Below are 21,440 nucleotides of genomic sequence, written 5' to 3'. Positions count from 1 at the left end.
TTGAACTTTTGAGGGAGGAAATTTCAGAAACCCGAAGCACCATCCTGTTCTTTCTTTTAACAGACATAACTCCATTAATTTGAGTTAAGGTAAGGCATGCTTTCAGAAAGACTTTCTAGGACTATCAACATGTGGGGAGCAGAGAAAACAATCTTCATTTTAGATTTACTAATATATTACGGGATATCTGACATTTTTAAAAATTATTAGTATGCTATATTCCCTCATAATTCCTTATACAGATGCCAAATTGAAATAGGAGAAAATACCTTCGTGTGTAGATTTGGGGAGGGGGAGTAAAATTTGCAGCAGCCATATGCAGTTACTGCAAGAAATATTTGTGTCCTCTTTTATCAGTACATAACATATATAACATATAGTGCAATATTAACCATGTCTACTCACAAGTAAATCCTAGGTAAGCGTAGTTAGTACTGCAGCCTATAATTATCAAGTAACTATAACCGACTGGGATTTAGAACTTGGTGTGTTACAAGGCTAAAGGAACAGTAGTTTCTCAGTCCATCTGAAACAGGGAGCTATGCTTAATTAGATATTTCCTTGTTTAATCATGGTGAATGGAAGAGCAGAGGGTCTCAGTTTATGAGCAAAAGGTTGATTAATTCATCGCCTTATGAAAATCAGATATGATTGTCTGAACTCAGCGTCTGTATCAGTTGTGTTTGGCTGACTCTAGATCACAATAAACATTTGCAAGTCAAGACTAAGAAGGGATGCATCCAGAAATCTCCATAAGCAAACTTGCTTGTAGCACTACACTGTTTTATTTTTCTCTCTGCTGTTGTGTCTAGCAGATATTATACTGAAGTAGCACAGGAAAATGTTTCTGTCTATGCTCCAGACATCTGACTTACAGATCTTTTCAAACTGATGAGACAGTGTATGAATATAGACTGTGGACAATTCACTTTTGCTGGCCATTTACAGAATGATAGAGCTGCATTTTTTAAAAAAACTTTTGAGATAAATTTCCAGAGAAGCTGCCCAATTTTCTGTTCTGCTGCATGAAATATATATCCATCCCACCTCTATTTATCAATAGATACTCCTCTAAGTACATAAGGCCAGGGCTAGTTATTTCAAAAGAACTTAATTCATTAGGTAGGCTAAAGCACATATTTGAAAATATTTTTTGCTGCTTTTAAAGATGAACTTATTGGGCACAAACTTCTTTTTAAAGTATTTTAGCACTGTATTCATTTAAGAATCACTCGTTATTCTGCAGAATGCCTTTGATAAACAGAATTGTGTTATCACTGACTGTTGTTACTTTGTTGTTTGTTCCATGAAATGCAGCTTGGATCTGGCATAGTTCAGGACTGTCAGAAATACCCATTGCCTGCCTTCTCTTGCATTACCTCAAATACATTTTGACATTGTCTGCAGCTGCGACAACATTGACTTTAAACCAATTGACCCACTCTGAAGAGAGGGATGAAGAAGAGAGCAGAGTCATGTTCTTGTTTTCTAGATGGCTTCAGTAGCCCTTGACCTTTCTTTAGGTATGGAGAAAAGATCACTCTCTGACTTCAGCACTTTCGGTTCAGAACATTTCCCCTGAATTTAGTCTATCTCTAATGGCAGTGTCTGAGAGTACAGAGCCTGCTTGCATTTCTTAACCAGTCCTTCCCACCTGCTGTTAACTCCCAAATGTTTGCCTGTTGGCTTCCTTTTCCCATTTTGCATTCCCAAGCCCATCCACAGGTAAAGCAAGGGGGGCTCTCAGTGTTCCTCTCTCTCCTGTAAGGGTGAGCCTGAAACAACTTTTATTTCTTTTGAGATTTAAAGGTTTGCTTCCTCATTGTCCAGTGTTTTAGAATGGATAATTTTCAATGAACATTTTGTAGTTTATTGACATCAAATAAGACAAATCTGGTTGTACCATATTCTTTATATGTGAATGTGTTGAATATTTAATATTTTACTTCCATATAATTTACCTGGCATTCCAACCATTTGCTGCACTGCATGCTTGAGGTGCTTTCCTAATTCATAAAAAAAAAAATGTGTGTGTGTGTGTGTGTGTGTGTGTGTGTGTGTGTGTTTTTGTGTGTGTGCTTGAGTAAAAAAGACTTGGCATTTCTTCTGAAAAATTCTGAGGCTTGGGCGTTTCCAGATGTCTGGATGAGGGAGCCCCCAAACTGGGAAATGGTTGTTGAGAGTGTCTTTTCATTAAATCTCAGGGTTCAAAGTCATACATCTTATTGATAACGTACTGCAGCATAGATTTATTTAACAAGAGTTATATACCACAGGATCATCAACACATCTAAACAGATTATTTATATATATATATATATTTTATATATATATATATATATATATATATATATATATATATATATATATTATACAGATAAAATCAACAGTTGCAAACAACTTCACCTAAAATTTTGAAAAGTAAAACCAGGTGTGTGTTTTTAAAAAAGATACACAATAAAAAGTTGCAAGTTAAAATACATATCAAAATTACATTTCTGAGTAGACATGCCTAAACAAACACTTTTGCAGCAGGTGTCGAAAGCAATATAGTGAGGCTGCCTGCCTAGTATCATTTGGCAGCTTGGCACTCATGCTTGTTTAAATCAGGCTGAATTATACCCAGTGGTTCCTTTTCTGGGTCCTGGTCTAAGTGCTCTAGAAATGGAATCAGAAGTTGGGAGGCAAAAAAGAATGAATAAAGCTTAGAGGGAAATATTATTAGTAGTATTATTAATGGTCCATGAGGAGGTGAGAGCAGAACTTTAAGAGCAAGGCTTTGAATCTGTTCACCTGAGCCTACTTTGTGCTGGATTGGGTCCTATGCCTTGATTTTATTTAAAGTGTGCCAGCTACAATGAAGCATCTGCCTATATTTAAAGTCTAAAATACCTTCATTGTCAAGCTGTAATTTATAAGCACAGATCTGTTTACTCATAGGCTGCCTAATCTCACTATCACAGTAATTCTTTTCTGTTCTTGTATTTTTGTAGTAACAAAAAAAACCCCTGCTTTTAGCTTGAGAGGTGGGGCGGGGGTGAGCTGGCAGTCATCTGCAGGTGATCAAATAACTTAAGAGACCTGGTTTTAATTTGTGGGCGGTTCTGACTGTAACAAAGGAAAGCTCGCTCTTTTTTGTGGAATTGGCAGACTTTTTCACCACATCTGGAAGTAATGAAGCCTTTTGAGACCACATCACTTGTGTTCTGCCGCAAGAATTCTTTGATCTTCGGATCCAGACTGGAAGAAGTGCAGCTTGATATCACTGCAGCTATGTTTTTGGAAGCTATACTTAAGATACTGGAACACAGCAAAACTATATAAAGTTGTGTGCCTGCACTAGAACACTTCTGGTCCTTTTTGAAAGGACCCATTTCTTGCACTTTTTATTATAAAAGTGGTCTGTATTATATTGCTGTCACATATTTGTTGCAGATAATTTTTTTTTCAGTTTCTCCTTGCACTGATTATTAAACTGAGCTTCAGACTTGCTCACAGTGCAGTTTCAAAGTAGCGTTTTTCTTGCAGTTTCAAAGTAGCGTTTTTCTTGTCACTGTTGGCTTTAATACAATAATATTCATCTCCATTTCTGCATTCTGTAAGTCTTATTGAAGGAACTGCAGTACACGCTAAAATGTTTAGGATTCAACTTGTAAATTAAGTATTCTTTGTCTGCCTAGTGTCTTTGGATTCCGAAGATTTAAAATTCGGCAGTTGGTTACAAAGTATGTCTGGGTGTATACAATGCATGCTACGAATGTACTAGTGTGCTTCCTGTAAATTGCAGCAAACTGTACTGTACAAAGTTAAATCTGTCAGGATCTCCACTGCAGATAAAAAGTAATAATGTCAGAGTTGGTTTTTTTTAATTGCTTTTAAAAGTTGGTGGCTTCTGTCATCCTCCTCCTCCAAGTGCACAAAACAGCTTTGAGATCAGTTTACTACTGTGTAGAATGTTCAGTTGTGTTCCTTTTTATTACTTTTACTAGTTGGCCCTGCCACATGTTGCCGTGGCTAATCCCTGTGACTGCCACCACCCTGTGTCGATCCATGACGTATTGCACCCCCCCCCCACCCTGGGGTTTTCCCTGTGATTGCCCCCAACCTGTCCCATCCCATGACGTATCACACCCCTCCTCCCCCCACCCCAGGTCATCCCTGTGACTGTTCCCACCGTGTCCTGACCTATCCCGTCCCCTCCTTCCCCCAATCCCCACCCAGGAGAGTCAGTACCTCCATTCGGCCTAGTATGTAAATGGCAGCTGAGGTGCTGTTGAGAGGGAAGGTTCTATAGGTGTAGTACCAGTGTACAGTGTAGCCGCCGCTAGAAGGTGCTGGTTTGCAACCTGGTTCTTTTCCCGTAATGCATTTTCGTCTGAGTGGTGTGTTTTGAAACACAGGGTTTTGGGGGTTTTACGTGGCGCAGGTTTGAGCTCTTCGAATAGTAGGCAACTGAGTGATTCATGTAAGTTGTGTGTAAGAGAAGTTAAACAACAACATGTAGTACATGTGCATGCACACACAATCGTTAAAAGGTTTTTTAGAATACATTTTGGACTAGATTTGAAATTGCAGCACTAATTACCATACACCTTGTAGGCAAAATATCTTCACTTTATACGACGCAGTTGTTCACTTGTTGACTGCAGTTGAAAGTATCTGGCTGATTCTCAAATGATAATGTTGTTCATTGTATTAGCATGAAATACCGTATATTCCAGCGTATAAGACGACTGGGCATGTAAGACGACCCCCAACTTTTCCAGTTAAAATATAGTGTTTGGGATATACACGGCGTATAAGAAATACAACCCGGCGTATAAGACGACCCCCGACTTTTGAGAAGATTTTCCTAGGTTAAAAAGTAGTATTATACACAGGAATATACAGTATTTAAAGCATGACATTCTGAAGTAGTAGGCCATGTGTGTGTAGCCTTTCCAGACTTGTAAGAATTTGCTTGTTGCTGGTTGACATTCTGGATAAGCAGAAGGTCATAAATCTGGTTTGGGGCTGTTTTACTTGCAGAAGTGTGGTGTATTGCAGGAGTAAGTAGAAGATTAATTTATTTACAAATTACACTGCTGCATTGAAGAAGTGGGGTGCGGTAGTGAATTTATGTGTGGAGGGATTTTGAGCTTAGAAGATCCAGAGTAATTTCTTGGTTGTTTTTAGATGATTATGGAAGTTTAGCAGTATGAAAGTAAGACAATGTAGCAGAAATTAACTTGGATACAAACTACAAGATGACAGATTTAGAATACTGAATTTCCTTGGAAAATCACAACTTTGCCTCTTAAAAAAGGAAAGATTATTAAGCTTAAATTCTGAATCTCCCTAGAAAAACACATTATTCTCTCAATAATTTTGATTGGTTGTCTATTATGAATGAGAGAAAATGTAAAATACTCAGAACAAATTACTGGGCTTAGATTTCTTCTGTTGTGTTTTATACCTGGCTCTGGTTTTTAGACTTCAGAGGTCTAAAAAGAAAAGAAGATCTGACAAGCTTGAAATATACTCACTCTGATTGCACATGTACTCCTTTGAATAGTTGTAGAGGGGTAGCCCTTTTAACGTGGTGCAACAATAGGTTCATGACACCTTAGACTAGATAATGTATTATGGCATCTGATGTTGTAGATGATGGTCCACTAAAGTTTATCCTTTGATTACCTATATTTTTACCTGACTCCTGGAATTGTAACTTAAGCAAACAATGAACAAATTCAATGCCTCTAATTCAAATATTGTTTAGGGAGCATGCTGTTTGTTTTTTCTTTTTTCTTTTTTAATTTAAGTAATTGCTCATGTTTGGACTTTTATCAGATTGCCTCTTTGAGTCAATAAGTACCCTGGAGGGGTGGGGGAGAAGGCTGGGCTGAGCTAAGCCTGCTCACGTCACTTTCTAACTTCCAGGAAAACGTATTTGGAACTGGGGAATTAAGTTTTAGCTTCAAAGCTGGCTGTGCTTGCTTAATTATCCTGTGTTCCACTGAAATCTTTATTATCACTTTTAACAATTACATGTTTATCTTTCCTTTCCCTTCCATTTTATTGGTTTAGGTTTATGCGCCATCTAATTCAGATGACTTTAATAGAGAATCTCCAAATTACCCATCTCCTAAACCACCAAGCAGTATGTTTGCTAGCACTTTCTTTTTGCAAGGTAAGATGTTGTTAACTGAGCAACTTTTTTAAAGACTAGCATAGCAAGTAAGCAAATATTATTGAGTGAGATTAGAATTTGGGGAGGGAGAAAATGTTCATACATGATAGGAGAGTTTGTGGGAAATAAAAATGTGCTATTGCTTCTTCCTGGTTCATTTTCATTATGCTAACCTGAAGTTAAGTATATGCTTGGATTTCATCATGTCATTTCAGGGCCCATTTCTTCTATATCAGATTATAATCTCATGTTTTGGTTAAGAGCTTCAAAACAGCCTAGTGGCATATCATTCCTAGTGGCATATCATTCCTATTGCATAGCTCAGTGTTTTACAACCTTTTTTGGGCAAAGGCACACTTGTTTCATGAAAAAAATCACGAGGCACACCACCATTAGAAAATGTTAAAAAAATTAACTCTGTGCCTATATTATTGAGGTTATTAGCTGCTTGAGGTTATTATTGAGGTTATTATTGAGGTTTTAGCTGCTTGTCCACACACTGGAATCCCCAAATAGCTGCAGCTTCCTAGCATGTGCCTGCAACAGTGGTATTTCCATTTATAATAAGGTCAGGGAACTTCAACTCAAACCCAAAACGGGAGGGGCTTCCCAAGGTGTAAAGTGACCCTCAACAGCATCAAGACTGACCTGGGGGGGGGGGTGTTGCAATATACATTTCTGATACCTTTAATATTTTGAAGAATTTTGTCTGCTTATGAAAACTGAAATTAGCAATTGGGGGTGGCTGGGTGCAAGTAATTATCTTTGCCTGGGGCACAAGATAGCCTGGCACTGGGGCACTACACCCATACACAAAGCTGGATGCATGTGCGCCATGGCTGGCAGCATCTTCCTGCCTCATAAACATAAACGATCCGAGATCACTCGTGAACTCCCCCACCCCACAACTCCACGGCCTCCCGGGCTCCGCGGGGATGCAGCGGGTGGGGTGGGCGCCCGAGGGGGCGGGGAGGAGCCGGCCAACCGCCCGCTTCATGTGGCCCCGGGGCAGCAGGAGGTGCTACCGAGAGAGCCTCGCTCCGCAGAGCAGCCCACGGCTGAGCAGAGTCGCCCGGGAGCCGGTCCCTCTGCTGTTCGCTCCCTCTCCAGCTCCACTTGGCGCCCGGGAAAAAGAGTGCCTGCTTTCCCCGCAGAAGCGCTTCCCCCTGCTGGCGCCTGCCAGGCTCCTCTGGGAAGGAACCACACGCGCTCAGCCAGCCAGCCAGCCAGCCAGCCAGGGATCCTGCAGGCGCGACGCGGCGGCTTGCCGCCCCACCACCGTCTTTTCCCCACGGCACACCAGGCAACATCTCGTGGCACACTAGTGTGCCGCGGAACAGTGGTTGAAAAACACTGGCATAGCTGACCCCTATGCAGGTGCTGGTGAAGTCTGTAGTATCATCTGCTCACAACACAAGCTCAGACACATGCCAATTGCTTAGCAAGAATAGCAAAACCCCATCAGCAGTGACAGCCACTCCCACAAAAAGCATAGCAAATTCACATCTACCAACCAATAACATCACCCACAAATCCTAGCAAATGTGAAATGACAGCCGTACACCCAGAGGACTGACACATACTCCATACCTTTCTCTTGTCCCATGCAAAGGCAATCTTCCCTTTCCCTCCCCAGGGTCCTTGGCTAAGATTTATTTATTCAGTAAATGTTTAAGCTTTCTTTCAATAAAATGTTCCCAAGCTGGAGAACAGCTATGATAAAATTAATACAACAATCAAAGAAAAAGAAAAAAGAATGGAGACAAGTAGCAACTGCAGGCTCTGGGCTGCAGATTCAGCCATTCTGAATGAAAAAAGGTTACAAGGCTTGCTTAAGCAGACCAGCCTCCTGGCTCTGACAGGTTTCTTGTGGGGAGATGGTTCAGTGGGTTCCGAGTTTAGTAGGAAAAGCCCTCAGGACCACTGCCACTAATACTGCAGTAGGCACTTGTAGTAAACTGCTGCCACTAGACCTCTCATGGGTGACAGGGAAGAGGTTACATAATTGAGAAGGTCCTCTCAGACCCAGCTTGAAAGCAGAAGACCAGCACAATTTGGTTCGGAAACAGGCAACAAATGGAGCTTATGTGAAATTGACATTCTAAATTCTGTGCAGGCAGCAATAGCAATCTGTCTACTAGTTACACTTTCTGAATTTTTCTCCATTTGCCTACACAGGAGGTTGTAGCGACATACATAACAGTTATGAGTTCCCTCTCTTCTTGCCATAGCTATGTTTTTGGATTAGGATTGACTGAGTGGTGCAGAGAGCTGATTGACCATGGAACAGGAGATGCCTCTAAATACAAGGAAGCACAAAATATGTGTGGGACAGGAAAGAGTGTGTGCCTTTGAGATTTTGAGGATTTTTAAAAATTGACTTTTTCAGTGAGAGGGCTGTGCCCCAGTAGCCCCAGTGGACCAGCCTCCACTGACTCGGATTTTTTTTTAGCTAGGGTATAAAATGTACATGACATTAGCAATGAAGTGCTGGTACAGCATGTGCTGTTTTACTAACCTAAGATCATTCTTTTTCTATTTTGTTTTTATTACAAATAAAGATGGGACTCACAGTGCTTCAGACCTTTGGAGCCCTTCCAATGGAATGAGCCAGCCTGCCTTTGGTGGAATGCTAGAAAGTTCCTCCTCTCACATGTCACAGTCCGGCAGTTATGGCAGTCGACACACACATGACCGCTTGGTAAGACAGTAACTCTTGATCTTTCAGTATGGTCAGTTGAAACACAGTTGTTAAAATTACAGGTAGGTAGCCGTGTTGGTCTGAGTCGAAGCAAAATAAAAAAATTCCTTCAGTAGCACCTTAAAGACCAACTATACCAAAATAAAAACTTAGTTGGTCTTTAAGGTGCTACTGAAGGAATTTTTTAATATCACAGTTGTTAAAGTTTCCTATCCTTTAAGAGACTGGTTTTGCTGGATTATGGGTATGAGTAAATTGTCATTTAAACCTTTGGTTGATTGATCTACGATAGCCAAGCATGAACAAATTTTAATCTGCACAAAAGAACAAAAGTGTTCACTTTTTAAAAAGCTTCTTAGGTCCTTGTATGTTGCTGTAATACAGAAAGGAAAAACTAACAGGATATTGAGTAAGTTTATTGAATGAATATAATTCTATGTTATGGAGGTTGATGTTGTATGTATGGTATTATTTTATGGGTTTTGATGTTTTCCATACTGTATTTCATTTTTAATATTGTACATACTCCTATTTTGCTATTTCTTTGTAAACTGATTTGTGGTCTTTTCTTATTAAAAGCAGCATATAAATACTTGAAATAAATAATAGTTTAACCTTGGGGGAAGCTCTTGTTTGTTAATATTGTAAGTTTTCTCTCACTTTCTTCAGTCTTCCTGCACATTCTTATACTGGGTGATAGCAATTTGTCTGAGGAGCCTTTAACTTATATTAAAATAGGCAGGAAGCAGTGGCTTAGATTCTACCAAGAGTTTTCACATTAAAGGGATGTAAGCAATGATTCCCCCCCCCCAATTAATTTTATATTTATTGATCTTTTATTTATTGGTGTTGTTTAACTTTTCCATAAATGATCTGGAGTCCAGGGTATTTATAATAAAAGACAGACAAATATATCATTCAGAAGCAGACCAACGGGTTCTCTCCAGAGTGGGTGACCGGCTAACAGAATGGCAGGTGTAATTCAGAATAAATAAGTACCAAGTAATAAATGAAGGAACATGAGATCCCAGATATACTTGCTGATATTATCTCCTTGATAGGAGGAGGAGGAGGAGATTGGAAGCTTTTGCTTCCAGTTTTAATATAACCTCAGCTTCCTCTTATCTCAAGGTGGTTTGTTAGAGCCATGCCAGGCTCAAACCATAGTTTCAGATCTTGGCTGTTTCTATACCACAGTTCCCAAAATTCAGGCATAAGCTTCAGCCACCCTCATGTAGCCATTTCACTCCTCATTTTGTGTGAGTAGTACAACAAGCCAGAAAGCTGCAGTTCACCATATTCTCCCATTATGTCCTGTCTGGGAACTGTGGTTAATGGCTTTCAAACAAGTTGGGAGACAGAAGGCAGATTTAAACCATAAGATTTTTATAATCTGAATGCAACCAGTGAGGAGCTGGGGTTAATTTACAGCCAGCAGTGGAAGTTTCTAGACTTCACCTCATCATTGCTTAGGAAGGGGTGGAGACCACATAATCTTAAGGCTCATTCACTTAGTAGGAAGCATTGTATCTGAATTGTCTCTCAATCCATCTGTGGCTGTTAGCCCTAATAGCTAAGGATAGAATCTTGATATTCATGACACATGGTAGCCACTCCCGAGCTAGAGAAACTTTGGTCTGTTTTAGATAGACAGTTCTGACTTTCTTAACTTGCATGTTCTGGTTTACTTTGTATTTTGTTAATACTAACTAAGGCACATATTTCGGTTGTGATCCCCGTTTTCTGCTTTTTCCTAGAGCTATCCCCCACATTCAGTCTCACCATCGGATATAAACACCAGTCTTCCTCCAATGTCTAGTTTCCACCGGGGCAGTACCAGCAGTTCATCGTATGTTGCCTCACACACTCCACCTGTCAATGGATCAGATAACAACAACATACTGGGTGAGATTTTTTGAATCCCTAAAACATCATGGGAAGATTATGGCTAGTCCATGTGGAGTGTAAAAGTGAATGTGTAATTTCACAAGCTTTTGTTGCATCGTTTGGGGTTACAGTATTGTCAGTGCTGACTACTGGAATTTGCCTGAAGAGATGGTTCCAGGGCGGGATGGGTGGGTGGATATATTTGGTAGTGTGGAGTACTTTCTAGTGCTGGGCTAATTATTATACAAAGTGAGAACTGGGCTTCCAATTCATTACTTTGTTTTTTACCCAGAGAGCCCAGCCAAAACTTATTTTTTCCCCTGCTAATGGTTTCATTCAAGAATCTAATGTATGGATCTTAAAGGTGATGCCCACATCAATTGTTTAATTGATGTGGGCATTATTTCTAAAGTACAGAAAACTCCCTATTTAAGTGGGGGTTACGTTCCAGCACACTGCACATTTAAGTAAAATTGCATATAGTTTAAACACCATTGAAAAAGCCTGCAAAGTCCTCATCCCACCCCTTTTCGTTACGTTTTTGTCATGTTTTTTGGTCACTTCCTAGTTTGGTATGATGCATGTGTACACAGTTGCCCACATGTCAGACACTCCTGAAACGGTGGCTGCCTGTGCCCAATTTGGAGGATTTTTTTTGTAATGTCAGATTGTAGACCAACTTGGTGAATACACTTGTTTTATTACAGAACTTCTGTGATAAATGCATTAAAATGTTTATTTGTTAAATTTGTATCTCACCTTTTTACCAAATGGTGCTTAAGGCAGCTCAAGTAGATTTAAAGAAGGAGTTAGAGACCTCTTTGGGCTGTATTGCAGGTCTCATTGTTGAACTCACAAGCATAATAATAAATAAACCTTTATTGTCACTACACCACCTGTGTGCAGTGAAATTAAACGAGCTCCCTCCCCCTCCCCCACACACATACACCCAGTCTTGTTCGCACTCTGTGTGCTTGTCAGAATCCAATTTTCCCTTATGGTCTTCCCCAGATTTTTGCTTTTTAAATCATAGTAATCCTTTTGAGAGAGTATCAGTATTAAATAGCAGCATACCACAATTATCTTCTGCATTAAATTAACATTCACATTGTGTTTTCTTTACAGTCAACAGAGGCAATGCTGCCGGAAGCTCACAGACCGGGGATGCTCTTGGAAAAGCCTTGGCATCTGTAAGCAAAACTCTCTGAAGCACTTGCTGGAATAATTTAGGCTGCATGCAAGTTCTTGTCCTTTGTTTATATCAGGCATATGTGTTGAATATTAGACTGCCGCCATCTCTCTTGTCCTTCCTCTTCCAGCAAGCATTTGAAGTGGATATCTTTCTTATTCTGCATTAGTATTGGAATTGTTTAAATTTGTTTTCATTGTTTTATCTCCTGTTGTTTGCTGTCCTGGGCTCCTTTGGGTGGGAAGTGGGATATAAATTTAATAAATAAATAGACATAGCTGGTCAGGGGAAAGTATTTGCTAGAAGGAGAATTATGTCAGCAGAAGTCTGTTGAAGGTTTTTCTGAAGTGTGGATACTTCTCTACCTAACCTGGCATCAAGGAGAAATACTGTGTTATTAACCTTGTCAAGGGTCTGGAGGGCCAACGTCATGAGCAATTCACTTGTTGAGAGTTATTATTGCCTTGTCTATTGCAGAGCCACATTAAAGGTAACTATTCTGACAGAGGCCATTTTTGCTTGGGTTGGTCAGAATTTGATCCGTGCCCAGCTACCAATTTTGCTAACAAGGCCCTCTGGGGGGGAAAACGGGAGGGAGTAGGCCAAGTTCCTAACCCTAACCCAGACCCCCGAAGTAACCTTAGCTTGTATAGTTAGGCAGTTGGACAGAGGACAGGATGTTTGGATGACAGAAGAAGTACTATGTGTAACTGAAGGGTGGACTTCAGTTGTCGTGGTAACTTAGATCTGTCATCCTGTGTAGGTCATTCCATAAACCATTTCTGTCATAGCTGATGGTGATGCATTCCATCTCATCCAACAGTTCATGCTAAAGTCTGCCCACTTGGAATTCTAGTATTTATCCACCTGCTCCCATTGACTCAAACAGAATGTCATGCAAGCTATACTTTCTATTGCTCTTCAGGAAGTAGATAGTAATATAAAGGGATCGCGGTGTGTTTGTTCTTGAGTTTTCTTTTTAACCTGGTTCATAGCACTATGAACTAGTTAAATCTTGAAATTGTGAACCTGCTTCTTTTTTTCTAGCTTCTGAATATTGTTAGTAGCAACAAAAAGAGTGTCTAATTGTAAAATTCTGGTGGTGTGCATCATTTAAAAAACAAAAGCCTTTCATGTGTGAATCATCAGAAGATACAACATTCTTCCTCAGTTTAAGTATTAAAGACCATACAGACCACTATGTGATTAAACATGTAAGGCCAGATAATACGTTTGCAAAGGTTCTTTTATTTTAGGTTTAAGCCTGGATAATTGTGGTCTTAATCTCAGAGTAGGCAAGAAAGAGAATTGTACATGAAAGTATTTACACAAAGTTCCCAAAGCCCAACGGATTATACATTGGTTTGGATAATGAACCAGTGTGGATAGAAAGCAAAGAAAATCTGGGTATTTGTGCCATTTGTAATGTGTTTCCCTGAACATTTGCCAAACAATAACCTTTTTAAGATTGTGCCCATGGAGGGTTATATGGCAGGAGAAACATCTGGTTTATTTCAGTGCTTAATGCCAAATCAAAACACTTGGTCTTTAATTTAAAGGAGATCAAAGTGGAGAGCTGTTTAACTTCGTTGATTATATCAGATCTCTTTGTCAGAACCTGTGTTTTGATTCCTACCTCCAAACCAGGGGGGAACAGCCTTTGTGCCGCTTAGATAGCTAAATGGCCAGTAGTCCTTGAACAAAGGAAGAGAAAATGTTTGGAAGTTGACTTTTCCAAGTAATTCCTGAATGGCTTTTGTTGCTTGAGGCCCAGTGACATTAGCATGACAAAGCTTAACTGAAATGTACTCTGAAGTGTTTTCAAACAGTGTGCTAACAGCTCCAAGGCTTGGTGCTGCAGGCTCTGGCTTTGTATGGAGGGCTTTTCATTTGGCCAGGCATATTGGCACCCCACTGGTTAGAATGGACCATGACTAATCAAAAGAGGGCTCTTATTTGTTGCAAGAAAACATGTTAGCAGCAGAATGCCCCAGAAAATTCCTCCTCATTGGTCTTCAGCAGCAAAAGTAGCAGCCCTCACTTGCATAAGAAATATTGGTCTCTTAATTGTGATCTTTTGAAAATATACATTTTCTTTCTTTCTTTCTTTCTTTCTTTCTTTCTTTCTTTCTTTCTTTCTTTCTTTCTTTCTTTCTTTCTTTCTTTCTTTCTTTTTTAAAAAAGCATCATGTCTGTTCAGATTGTGGTTATATTAGGCTTTGTTCTGCCTTCCCAAGTTTCTTAGATGCTTATTAGAAAGACTATAAAGTGAGTATTATGCATCTGAAACTTGCAGGGCACTATGCACTAGACAGAGGTATCAATCGATTGATTGATTGACTAGACAGAGGTATGAACTAAGATATGAAAGCTAGGAGCTAAATGACACCTTGAACCTAGTTTATGGGTGCAACAACGGAATGTCTATGTGCGCTTTTTTAACAACAAGAATACAAAGCTGAAAATGAATGAACTGCAGCTAAAATATTATGTTCATTTTTCACATGGTCTGGTCCTTTGTAAAATGTGCCGAGAACAGGCATCCCCAAACTTCGGCCCTCCAGATGTTTTAGACTACAATCCCCATCATCCCTGTTAGCTAGGGTTCATGGGAGTTGTAGGCCAAAACATCTGGAGGGCTGCAGTTTGGGGATGCCTGGCCTAGAACAATGGGAGTTTCGAACAATGGCACTAGAAAATTCTGACTGTCTCAGTGAATGAGAGCTATGGTGCAACTTAACAACTGGTTATTCACTTCACTGTGCAAGAATCAGTTGCACGCTAGGGCTGGGCGATATATCAATACATTCTTTCTAACCATTTTATTTCCTTCAGAAATGTTTAAACAGAAACTATGACCTTGTATGTATTGACAGTTTGCTAATGTATATTAATTAGTTCAAATTACTGCATTTGTGCCTTTTCTCCTTTAGATTTATTCTCCTGACCACACTAGCAGTAGTTTCCCTTCAAATCCTTCAACACCTGTTGGATCACCATCACCTCTCACAGGTAAGGTCACCTCTCACAGCTAGGCCTGGGTGATATATCACCCAGGACCAGTATGAGGAGCAGACTGCAATGGCAGCTTCACTCAGCTATATCACTGGTGAAACCACCGCTGCTCCTGTGTCCCTCTGCTAGCAGCGCCGCTGGAGGAAGTCAAGACTTGACTCCTCACGCTGAGTTGTAACCGCCATCCCACTCTGCCCTCATACAGTACCGATACAGCTTGTTCCTCCCTCTGCATCTTTAAACTGCTCAGCTGAGGCTTGCCTGAGCTGAACAGATTTACCGAGCCCCCGATCTGCATGAGCTGGCGAAGAGGTGGGGATTCCGTGAAAGTGCTCAGCTGAGGGGAGCGCTGTTGCCGCTCCCCTCAGCCGAGCAGTTAAAGGAACCCCCAGCCCAGCACCGGATTGTGTGCAAGCGGGGGTAACACTGAGATTGGCTCAGCTGGGGATTGGGAGCCCTCCTGCACCCCAGTTGAGCCATGCAAACAAGCTGCTTTGTCCCAGCACGCGAGGCTCTGGGGTGAAACCGCCTCAGCTCCTGCAGTGAGAGCCGCAGCAGTTTCACCCAGCACCTTGTGGGCAGAGGCCAATGCAGCTTGTTTTTTCAACATCACGGTCTGGAGACCACGATGTTTGGCTGGTACTGCAATGTTGAAAAGCTGAGATCACCCAACCCTACTCACAGCTTTTAGTTAATGACTTCCTGATTAGATTACCCATTAGTGTATTCTGCATATCCTTAAGGATGGATATATGTTTATTTCTTAAGAGAAATTTGGATGTTGCAGTCTGGTTTCACAGAGATACACAGTCTGCCAAATTTCCGACAGGCTGTCAGCTAATTTGGTTTCTCTGCTGATAGATGCAAGCCTCACAAGGAGAGCCCAGAGATCTGCCATGCTCAGCCAGACTGTAAGAGGCCCAGTCATAACTTACCACCATGGGGCCTTTGCAACAACCTTGCTTTTTAGGGTTTTGGTTTCACCCTAGGTAGTTTGACTTGATAGATTCTATGCTGATGGGTTTTTGTTTGTTTGTAATAATAACAATAATAATTTATTATTTATACCCTGCCCATCCAGCTGGGTTTCCCCAGCCACTCTGGGTGGCTTCCAACGGGGATTAAAATACATTAAAATATCACACATTAAAAACTTCCTTAAACAAGGCTGCCTTCAGATGTTTTCTGAATGTCATGTAGTTGTTTATCTCTTTAACATCTGATGGGAGGGCATTCCACAGGGTGGGCACCACTACCGAGAAGGCCCTCTGCCTGGTTCCCTGTAACTTGGCTTCTCGCAGTGAGGGAACCGCCAGAAGGCCCTCGGCGCTGGACCTCAGTGTCTGGGCAGAACGGTGGGGGTGGAGATGTCCCTTCCGGTATACTGGGCCGATGCTGTTTAGGGCTTTAAAGGTCAGCACCAACACTTTGAATTGCGCTCGGAAACATATTGGGAGCCAATGTAGGTCTTTCAAGACCGGTGTTATATGGTCTTGGCGGCCGCTCCCAGTCACCAGTCTAGCTGCTGCATTCTGGATTAGTTGTAGTTTCCGGGTCACCTTCAAAGGTAGCCCCACATAGAATGCATTGCAGTAGTCCAAGCGGGAGATAACTAGAGCATGATTTGTTCTTTCACAGTTTCCCTAATCTTAATTAAATGAAGCAAAATCAATATATAACTATCATAATGGCTGTTTTTGATAATAGAAACACCTACATTTTAAAGACCTTGGGGCTACAATGCTAAACACGCTTAGTTGAGAGTAAACATTTAATTCAATGGGATTTACTTTTGAGTCAGCATGCATAGGGTAGCATATTTAGCTACTTTTTAGTTCATTGGGAAAAAAATGTAATCTGTGCTGCCGATAGAAGTAGTACGACTCATGCAATACGTTGGCAACAAATATTCATACAATAAATTCAAAAGTGATTACAGTATACATGATTTATCAGTCTTGTGAGAGAAATCCTTACAAAATGCCACAGAGATTTACAAACTACTCAAACCAAGATGAACTTATAATATCTAATTTAATTAGATTTATCCAAGTGCCTAACTCAGTTTTATGTTATCTTTGTTTTTTAATTGGGTTCATAAAGATTTAAGCAAGAGGTAAGTTTGATGTTGTTCACACTAGCTGTGGGGTGGTGGTGGAGTTGTAGACAGGGTGCCGGCGTTTTGTACCTGTTTTGCCCTAGCAGTCCGAGTAATTAGAAGGCCGCTGTTTCGCCCCCAGTGGGGCCCGTTTGCTGAGGCTGGCTGATAGCCTACTCCCTAGGTGGTTTTCCAGGCTTCTTTAGTAGTCTAATCTCGAAGCATTGATACGTGTATTGATATTAACTAATGATAATTCAAACAAAATCTTATTAGGATCAACTTAATGCACTTCTAAACATTTGATTATATACACAGAACATGCAAAGTAAATACAAGATAGATATAAAGTAAAAATACGTTGTACAAAATATTACATTTGCTACAAAGAATTATAAATACATACTTATATATAATTGAAGATACATTTTCTTGGCTTAAGTTTAAGAGACTGGTTTGCTTAGCAAAGTTACCCTGTTTTATTACGGGTATAAATACAGTATTTCATTATTGGTTCCTCAGCAGGTGTTGGATGTTAACCTAGTGATGAGGAAGTGTAGGAGAGGATGATGGAAAGGATAAAGAAGATACTGCTAGTACTTACACCATGTTAGATTTCAATTACCATGACTGTAGTTAAATAAACACTGAAAGGTCAAATTCAGAGTTCAGTCCCATCGGCTGTAATGTTTTGAATAAAAATATTAATCTTGCTTCTTGTCTTGTTTACTGTACTTCCTGGGGGCAAATTGCCAGATCCCCCCCCAAAAAATAGTAAATCAGTGTCATTGTGTTTCATTTTGAGGTAATGTTGTGTTAAAGGAGCCTCCATAACCTTATTGCAGATTCTCGACCTGTGCTCGCCTATGCGCAATTTTAGAGCATGCGTCGTGTTTTCTGTGTACATCTTATCGCATGGACAGCGTAGACATTTTTAGAATTACAAGTAATTATTGAATTGATTGTAAATGCAAAACACATATGTACACTCTTGATTTCCTTGACTTGTAAGCTATAGGTGCACATATTGCAATTGGCACATCTGAAGTTGCCTCTTGTTTTGATAGTTGGTAATTCAAGGCAATCAGCTCTAACTAATTGGTTTCCTCAAACCCAAAAGGGGAGGATCTGTACAGCCAGGGATGTCCTCGATTATGTGCCAGTGTTTATTTATAATGTTTTTCATATGGCTGGCCAAAGGTGTATAGTCCAAAGCCGTGACAAGACATGTAGATTTTGTATTACTATGGTCGGATCGTGGTTTAAGTAAATCATTCCTGTTTAGATTATTTGCGCGTCTCAACACTTCCTGTAACACATTATTAGGATAGTCCCGATTAGTTAAAGCTCTATTTAGTTGCCCAGCTGCTTTTCTATAGTCGTTCTCCTCAGTTGCATTCCTTTTAAGTTTTCTTATGAGGCTAAGGTGTTCCTATTTGATATGTATACCATACTCTCTGGCATTTTGTAAGGATTTCTCTCACAAGACTGATAAATCATGTATAATCACTTTTGAATTTATTGTATGAATATTTGTCACCAACGTGTTGCACGAGTCGTACTACTTTTTAGTTAATTGGCTGCTTAAAATTGCTCTATAATGAAGTAACTTACAAAAATCGATATTATCTTCAACTTAGTCCTACTCAGAGTAGACTCATTGGAATTAACCTAATTTAGTCATGTTCGGTGGATCTACCCTGAGTAGGACTAACACTTAGTACTATTCCTGTTTGAATTTAGAGGCATTTCAGGAAAACCTTGCATAAACAACACACAAGGTAGTGAGATTGCTTTTAATAATGCTGCACAAAGCTTGAGTTTCCTTTGAAAAAGTGTTTCTGTGAAGTCTGTGTGTGTGTGTTTAATTTCTACTCCTTGCTGCTGTGTTCTGGAAAGAGAAGAGAGAATGCTGTGGGTGTTACATTATTGTGCCCTTAAAACAAAATACTCTAAAGAAGTCTTGTGAGTTGCTTGTAAGAAGTGTGGAGAAGGACTCTTGGCAGCTGCATCATTCTTAGTGGATACTATTGCTTCCATAGGGCCTCAGCTGCCAAGTAAATGTTGAACAGCTGTTCAACACACAGAGAATACTTACGAAAGCCCAATTTACTTAAATTTGTTATTTAACAAGGAATTAGAACTAATGGCAGGATGATGTAACTTAAAGTATATAGTTCATACAATTTATACAAAAAACAAAAACAAACCAAAACGTTATAGCAATCTCTGTATTGCATTTGCTGCTTGGTGAAATGTCCACACAAGAGAGCTGGTGTCTGTTATGCTGAAGCCTAACAATAATCCTGATCTATAATAGGTGTGGAGTGTAATATATTCTATTGCCTGTCTTTCCCCAAAATGGTGTTATGGCTATAAAAATGAGGCAGTGATTAAACAAGTTAGACAGAGGAGAGAATCTCTCTTGTTGAGAAGTTTTCCAGGGTCTGGGTAGAAAATGTTTTTGTTTCATTTATTCAGAAGGCTTCAGTTGCGGAGTCCTGAGGATTCTGTAGCATCCTCCTTAACATGGCTTCCAGCCACCACTAAGAAAGTGGTGCAAGGGGGAGTCTTTTGACAAGGCTCATTTCTACATAGGATTCCTGTTTTCGGCATAGTGTCGGACTTGTCAGTCATAACTTTTCTGATGTAATATGTTGGCTTTGAGTGCTGCATTCATTTAAATTAATTCATGCTCATTAAAGGAACTCATGATTTCATGCCAATCTGATCTTATTCCATGTTAGGCTCTCAGGAGGTTATTTCATCTGCCTCGATTTCGGGTCATAGCAAAGAGCAGGGTCCCCAAACTAAGGCCCGGGGGCCGGATGCGGCCCAATCGCCTTCTAAATCCGGCCCACGGACGGTCCGGTAATCAGCATGTTTTTACATGAGTAGAATGTGTCCTTTTATTTAATATGCATCTCTGGGTTATTTGTGGGGCATAGGAATTCATTCAAAAAAATTTAAAAAATACAGTCCGGCCCCCCACAAGGTCTGGGGGACAGTGGACCGGCCCCCTGCTGAAAAAGTTTGCTGACCCCTGGCAAAGAGTATCCAGCATTTGGGAAACATCACTAGATGTTCAGTTGCTAACTGCACTAGAATATTCATTGCTTCCCCATCTGCTTTTATTATTTTATTGTAAACTGCCCTAAGATTTTCCCCCTCCCTCTCGATGGGCAGCATCCATTGTTTTCTAAATAAGTAAATAACATTTGTGTTGGTGCATATTTGTCTCTCTTGGGAAACTACCATACTATCTAGGAAACTCCCAGCATCTGTGATAGATTTCTAGGACATAGGAAGCTGCCTTATACAGAATTAGACCTCTAGGTCATCTAGCACACAGTATTGTGTACTCAAACCAGCAACAGCTTTCCATGTTTTCAGGAAGGAGGATTTCCAAGCTCTACCTGGAGATCCCATTGGGGATTGAACCTGGGATCTTGTACATGCAAAGCATGTGCTCTGCCACTGAGCTACAGTCCTTCCCAAAGCTCAAGTTTTAGAAGCAAATAAGTCTTGTGTTACAAATGATGTGGAACTTCACTTTACTACAGTAAATTGCCGTTTTTGTTTTCTGTTTCTCCTGCCTGCATCATAATTTCTTCTGGTTGATTTTGACAGGTGCCAGTCAGTGGTCAAGGACTGGAGGACAAGCCCCTTCCTCTCCAAACTATGAAAATTCTCTGCACTCTTTGGTAAGAATTATTTAAAGCTAGATATGGCTTCATTGCCAAAAGATAGCACTTTAATTTTAATAAATTCTTTTTAAAAAAAATTATTGCATTTTTTTTGTCTTCAATGTTTGACTATGAAACTGTCATAACAATGGAACTACTGGTGCAGCAGTAAAACTGCTAGCACATTTGCAAAGCTAAGCAGGGTCTGGTATGATTTCAAATTGGATGAGAGACTGTGTGTTGAGATTCCTGCATTGCAGGGGATTAGACTAGATCAGGCACATCCAACAGGTTGATCGTGATCTACCGGTAGATCACTGAACATCTGTGTAGATCACTGGCTCCTCCTAAAGAAGCTCAACAACTTTGGCTCCCCTAAAAATGCTCAACATTTTAGCCCTTCATCCCCCAAAAGAGGGCTTTCCTCCTACCTCAGAAAAGCTCAACAACTCTGACCTGAACCCCTAAAAAATGGGTCTTCCTCCTTCCTAAAAAATCTCAACAACTTTGACACGAACCCCTAAAAATGGGGCTTTCCTCCTCCCTAAAAAAAAGCTTAACAACTTTTAACTCTGTGAGTAGATCGCAGTCTCTTCAGAGTTGGCCACCCCTGGACTAGATGATGGCCCTTGGAGTTCCTTCCATTTCTACTATTCTGTGTTTCTATGAAAAGTATTAAAATATGTCTTGCTCAT

At 40.3% G+C, this 21,440-nt stretch overlaps 1 protein-coding gene across 15 annotated transcripts in view; it reads left to right on the top strand.

Moving 5' to 3' along the window:
• The window catches only part of TCF12 (transcription factor 12), a 138,145-nt gene that overhangs the window by 94,499 nt on the left and 22,206 nt on the right, over nucleotides 1–21,440 (top strand). For 14 of the 15 annotated variants that reach the window (XM_088657204.1, XM_088657206.1, XM_088657202.1 and 11 more), the window contains 6 exons: nucleotides 6,067–6,169; nucleotides 8,731–8,870; nucleotides 10,628–10,775; nucleotides 11,883–11,947; nucleotides 14,880–14,958; nucleotides 20,690–20,763. In XM_088657204.1, coding sequence (XP_088513330.1) covers nucleotides 6,067–6,169; nucleotides 8,731–8,870; nucleotides 10,628–10,775; nucleotides 11,883–11,947; nucleotides 14,880–14,958; nucleotides 20,690–20,763 — 609 coding nt within the window. Of the gene's footprint in view, nucleotides 1–6,066; nucleotides 6,170–8,730; nucleotides 8,871–10,627; nucleotides 10,776–11,882; nucleotides 11,948–14,879; nucleotides 14,959–20,689; nucleotides 20,764–21,440 lie in introns of those variants that run through there. The other variant, XM_088657211.1, reaches the window with a different exon arrangement.

The sequence above is a fragment of the Zootoca vivipara genome, chromosome 13 (assembly GCF_965207765.1).
Source record: "Zootoca vivipara chromosome 13, rZooViv2.hap1.1, whole genome shotgun sequence".
Taxonomy (NCBI): domain Eukaryota; kingdom Metazoa; phylum Chordata; class Lepidosauria; order Squamata; family Lacertidae; genus Zootoca; species Zootoca vivipara.
This window is presented reverse-complemented; position numbering and strand designations above follow the sequence as displayed.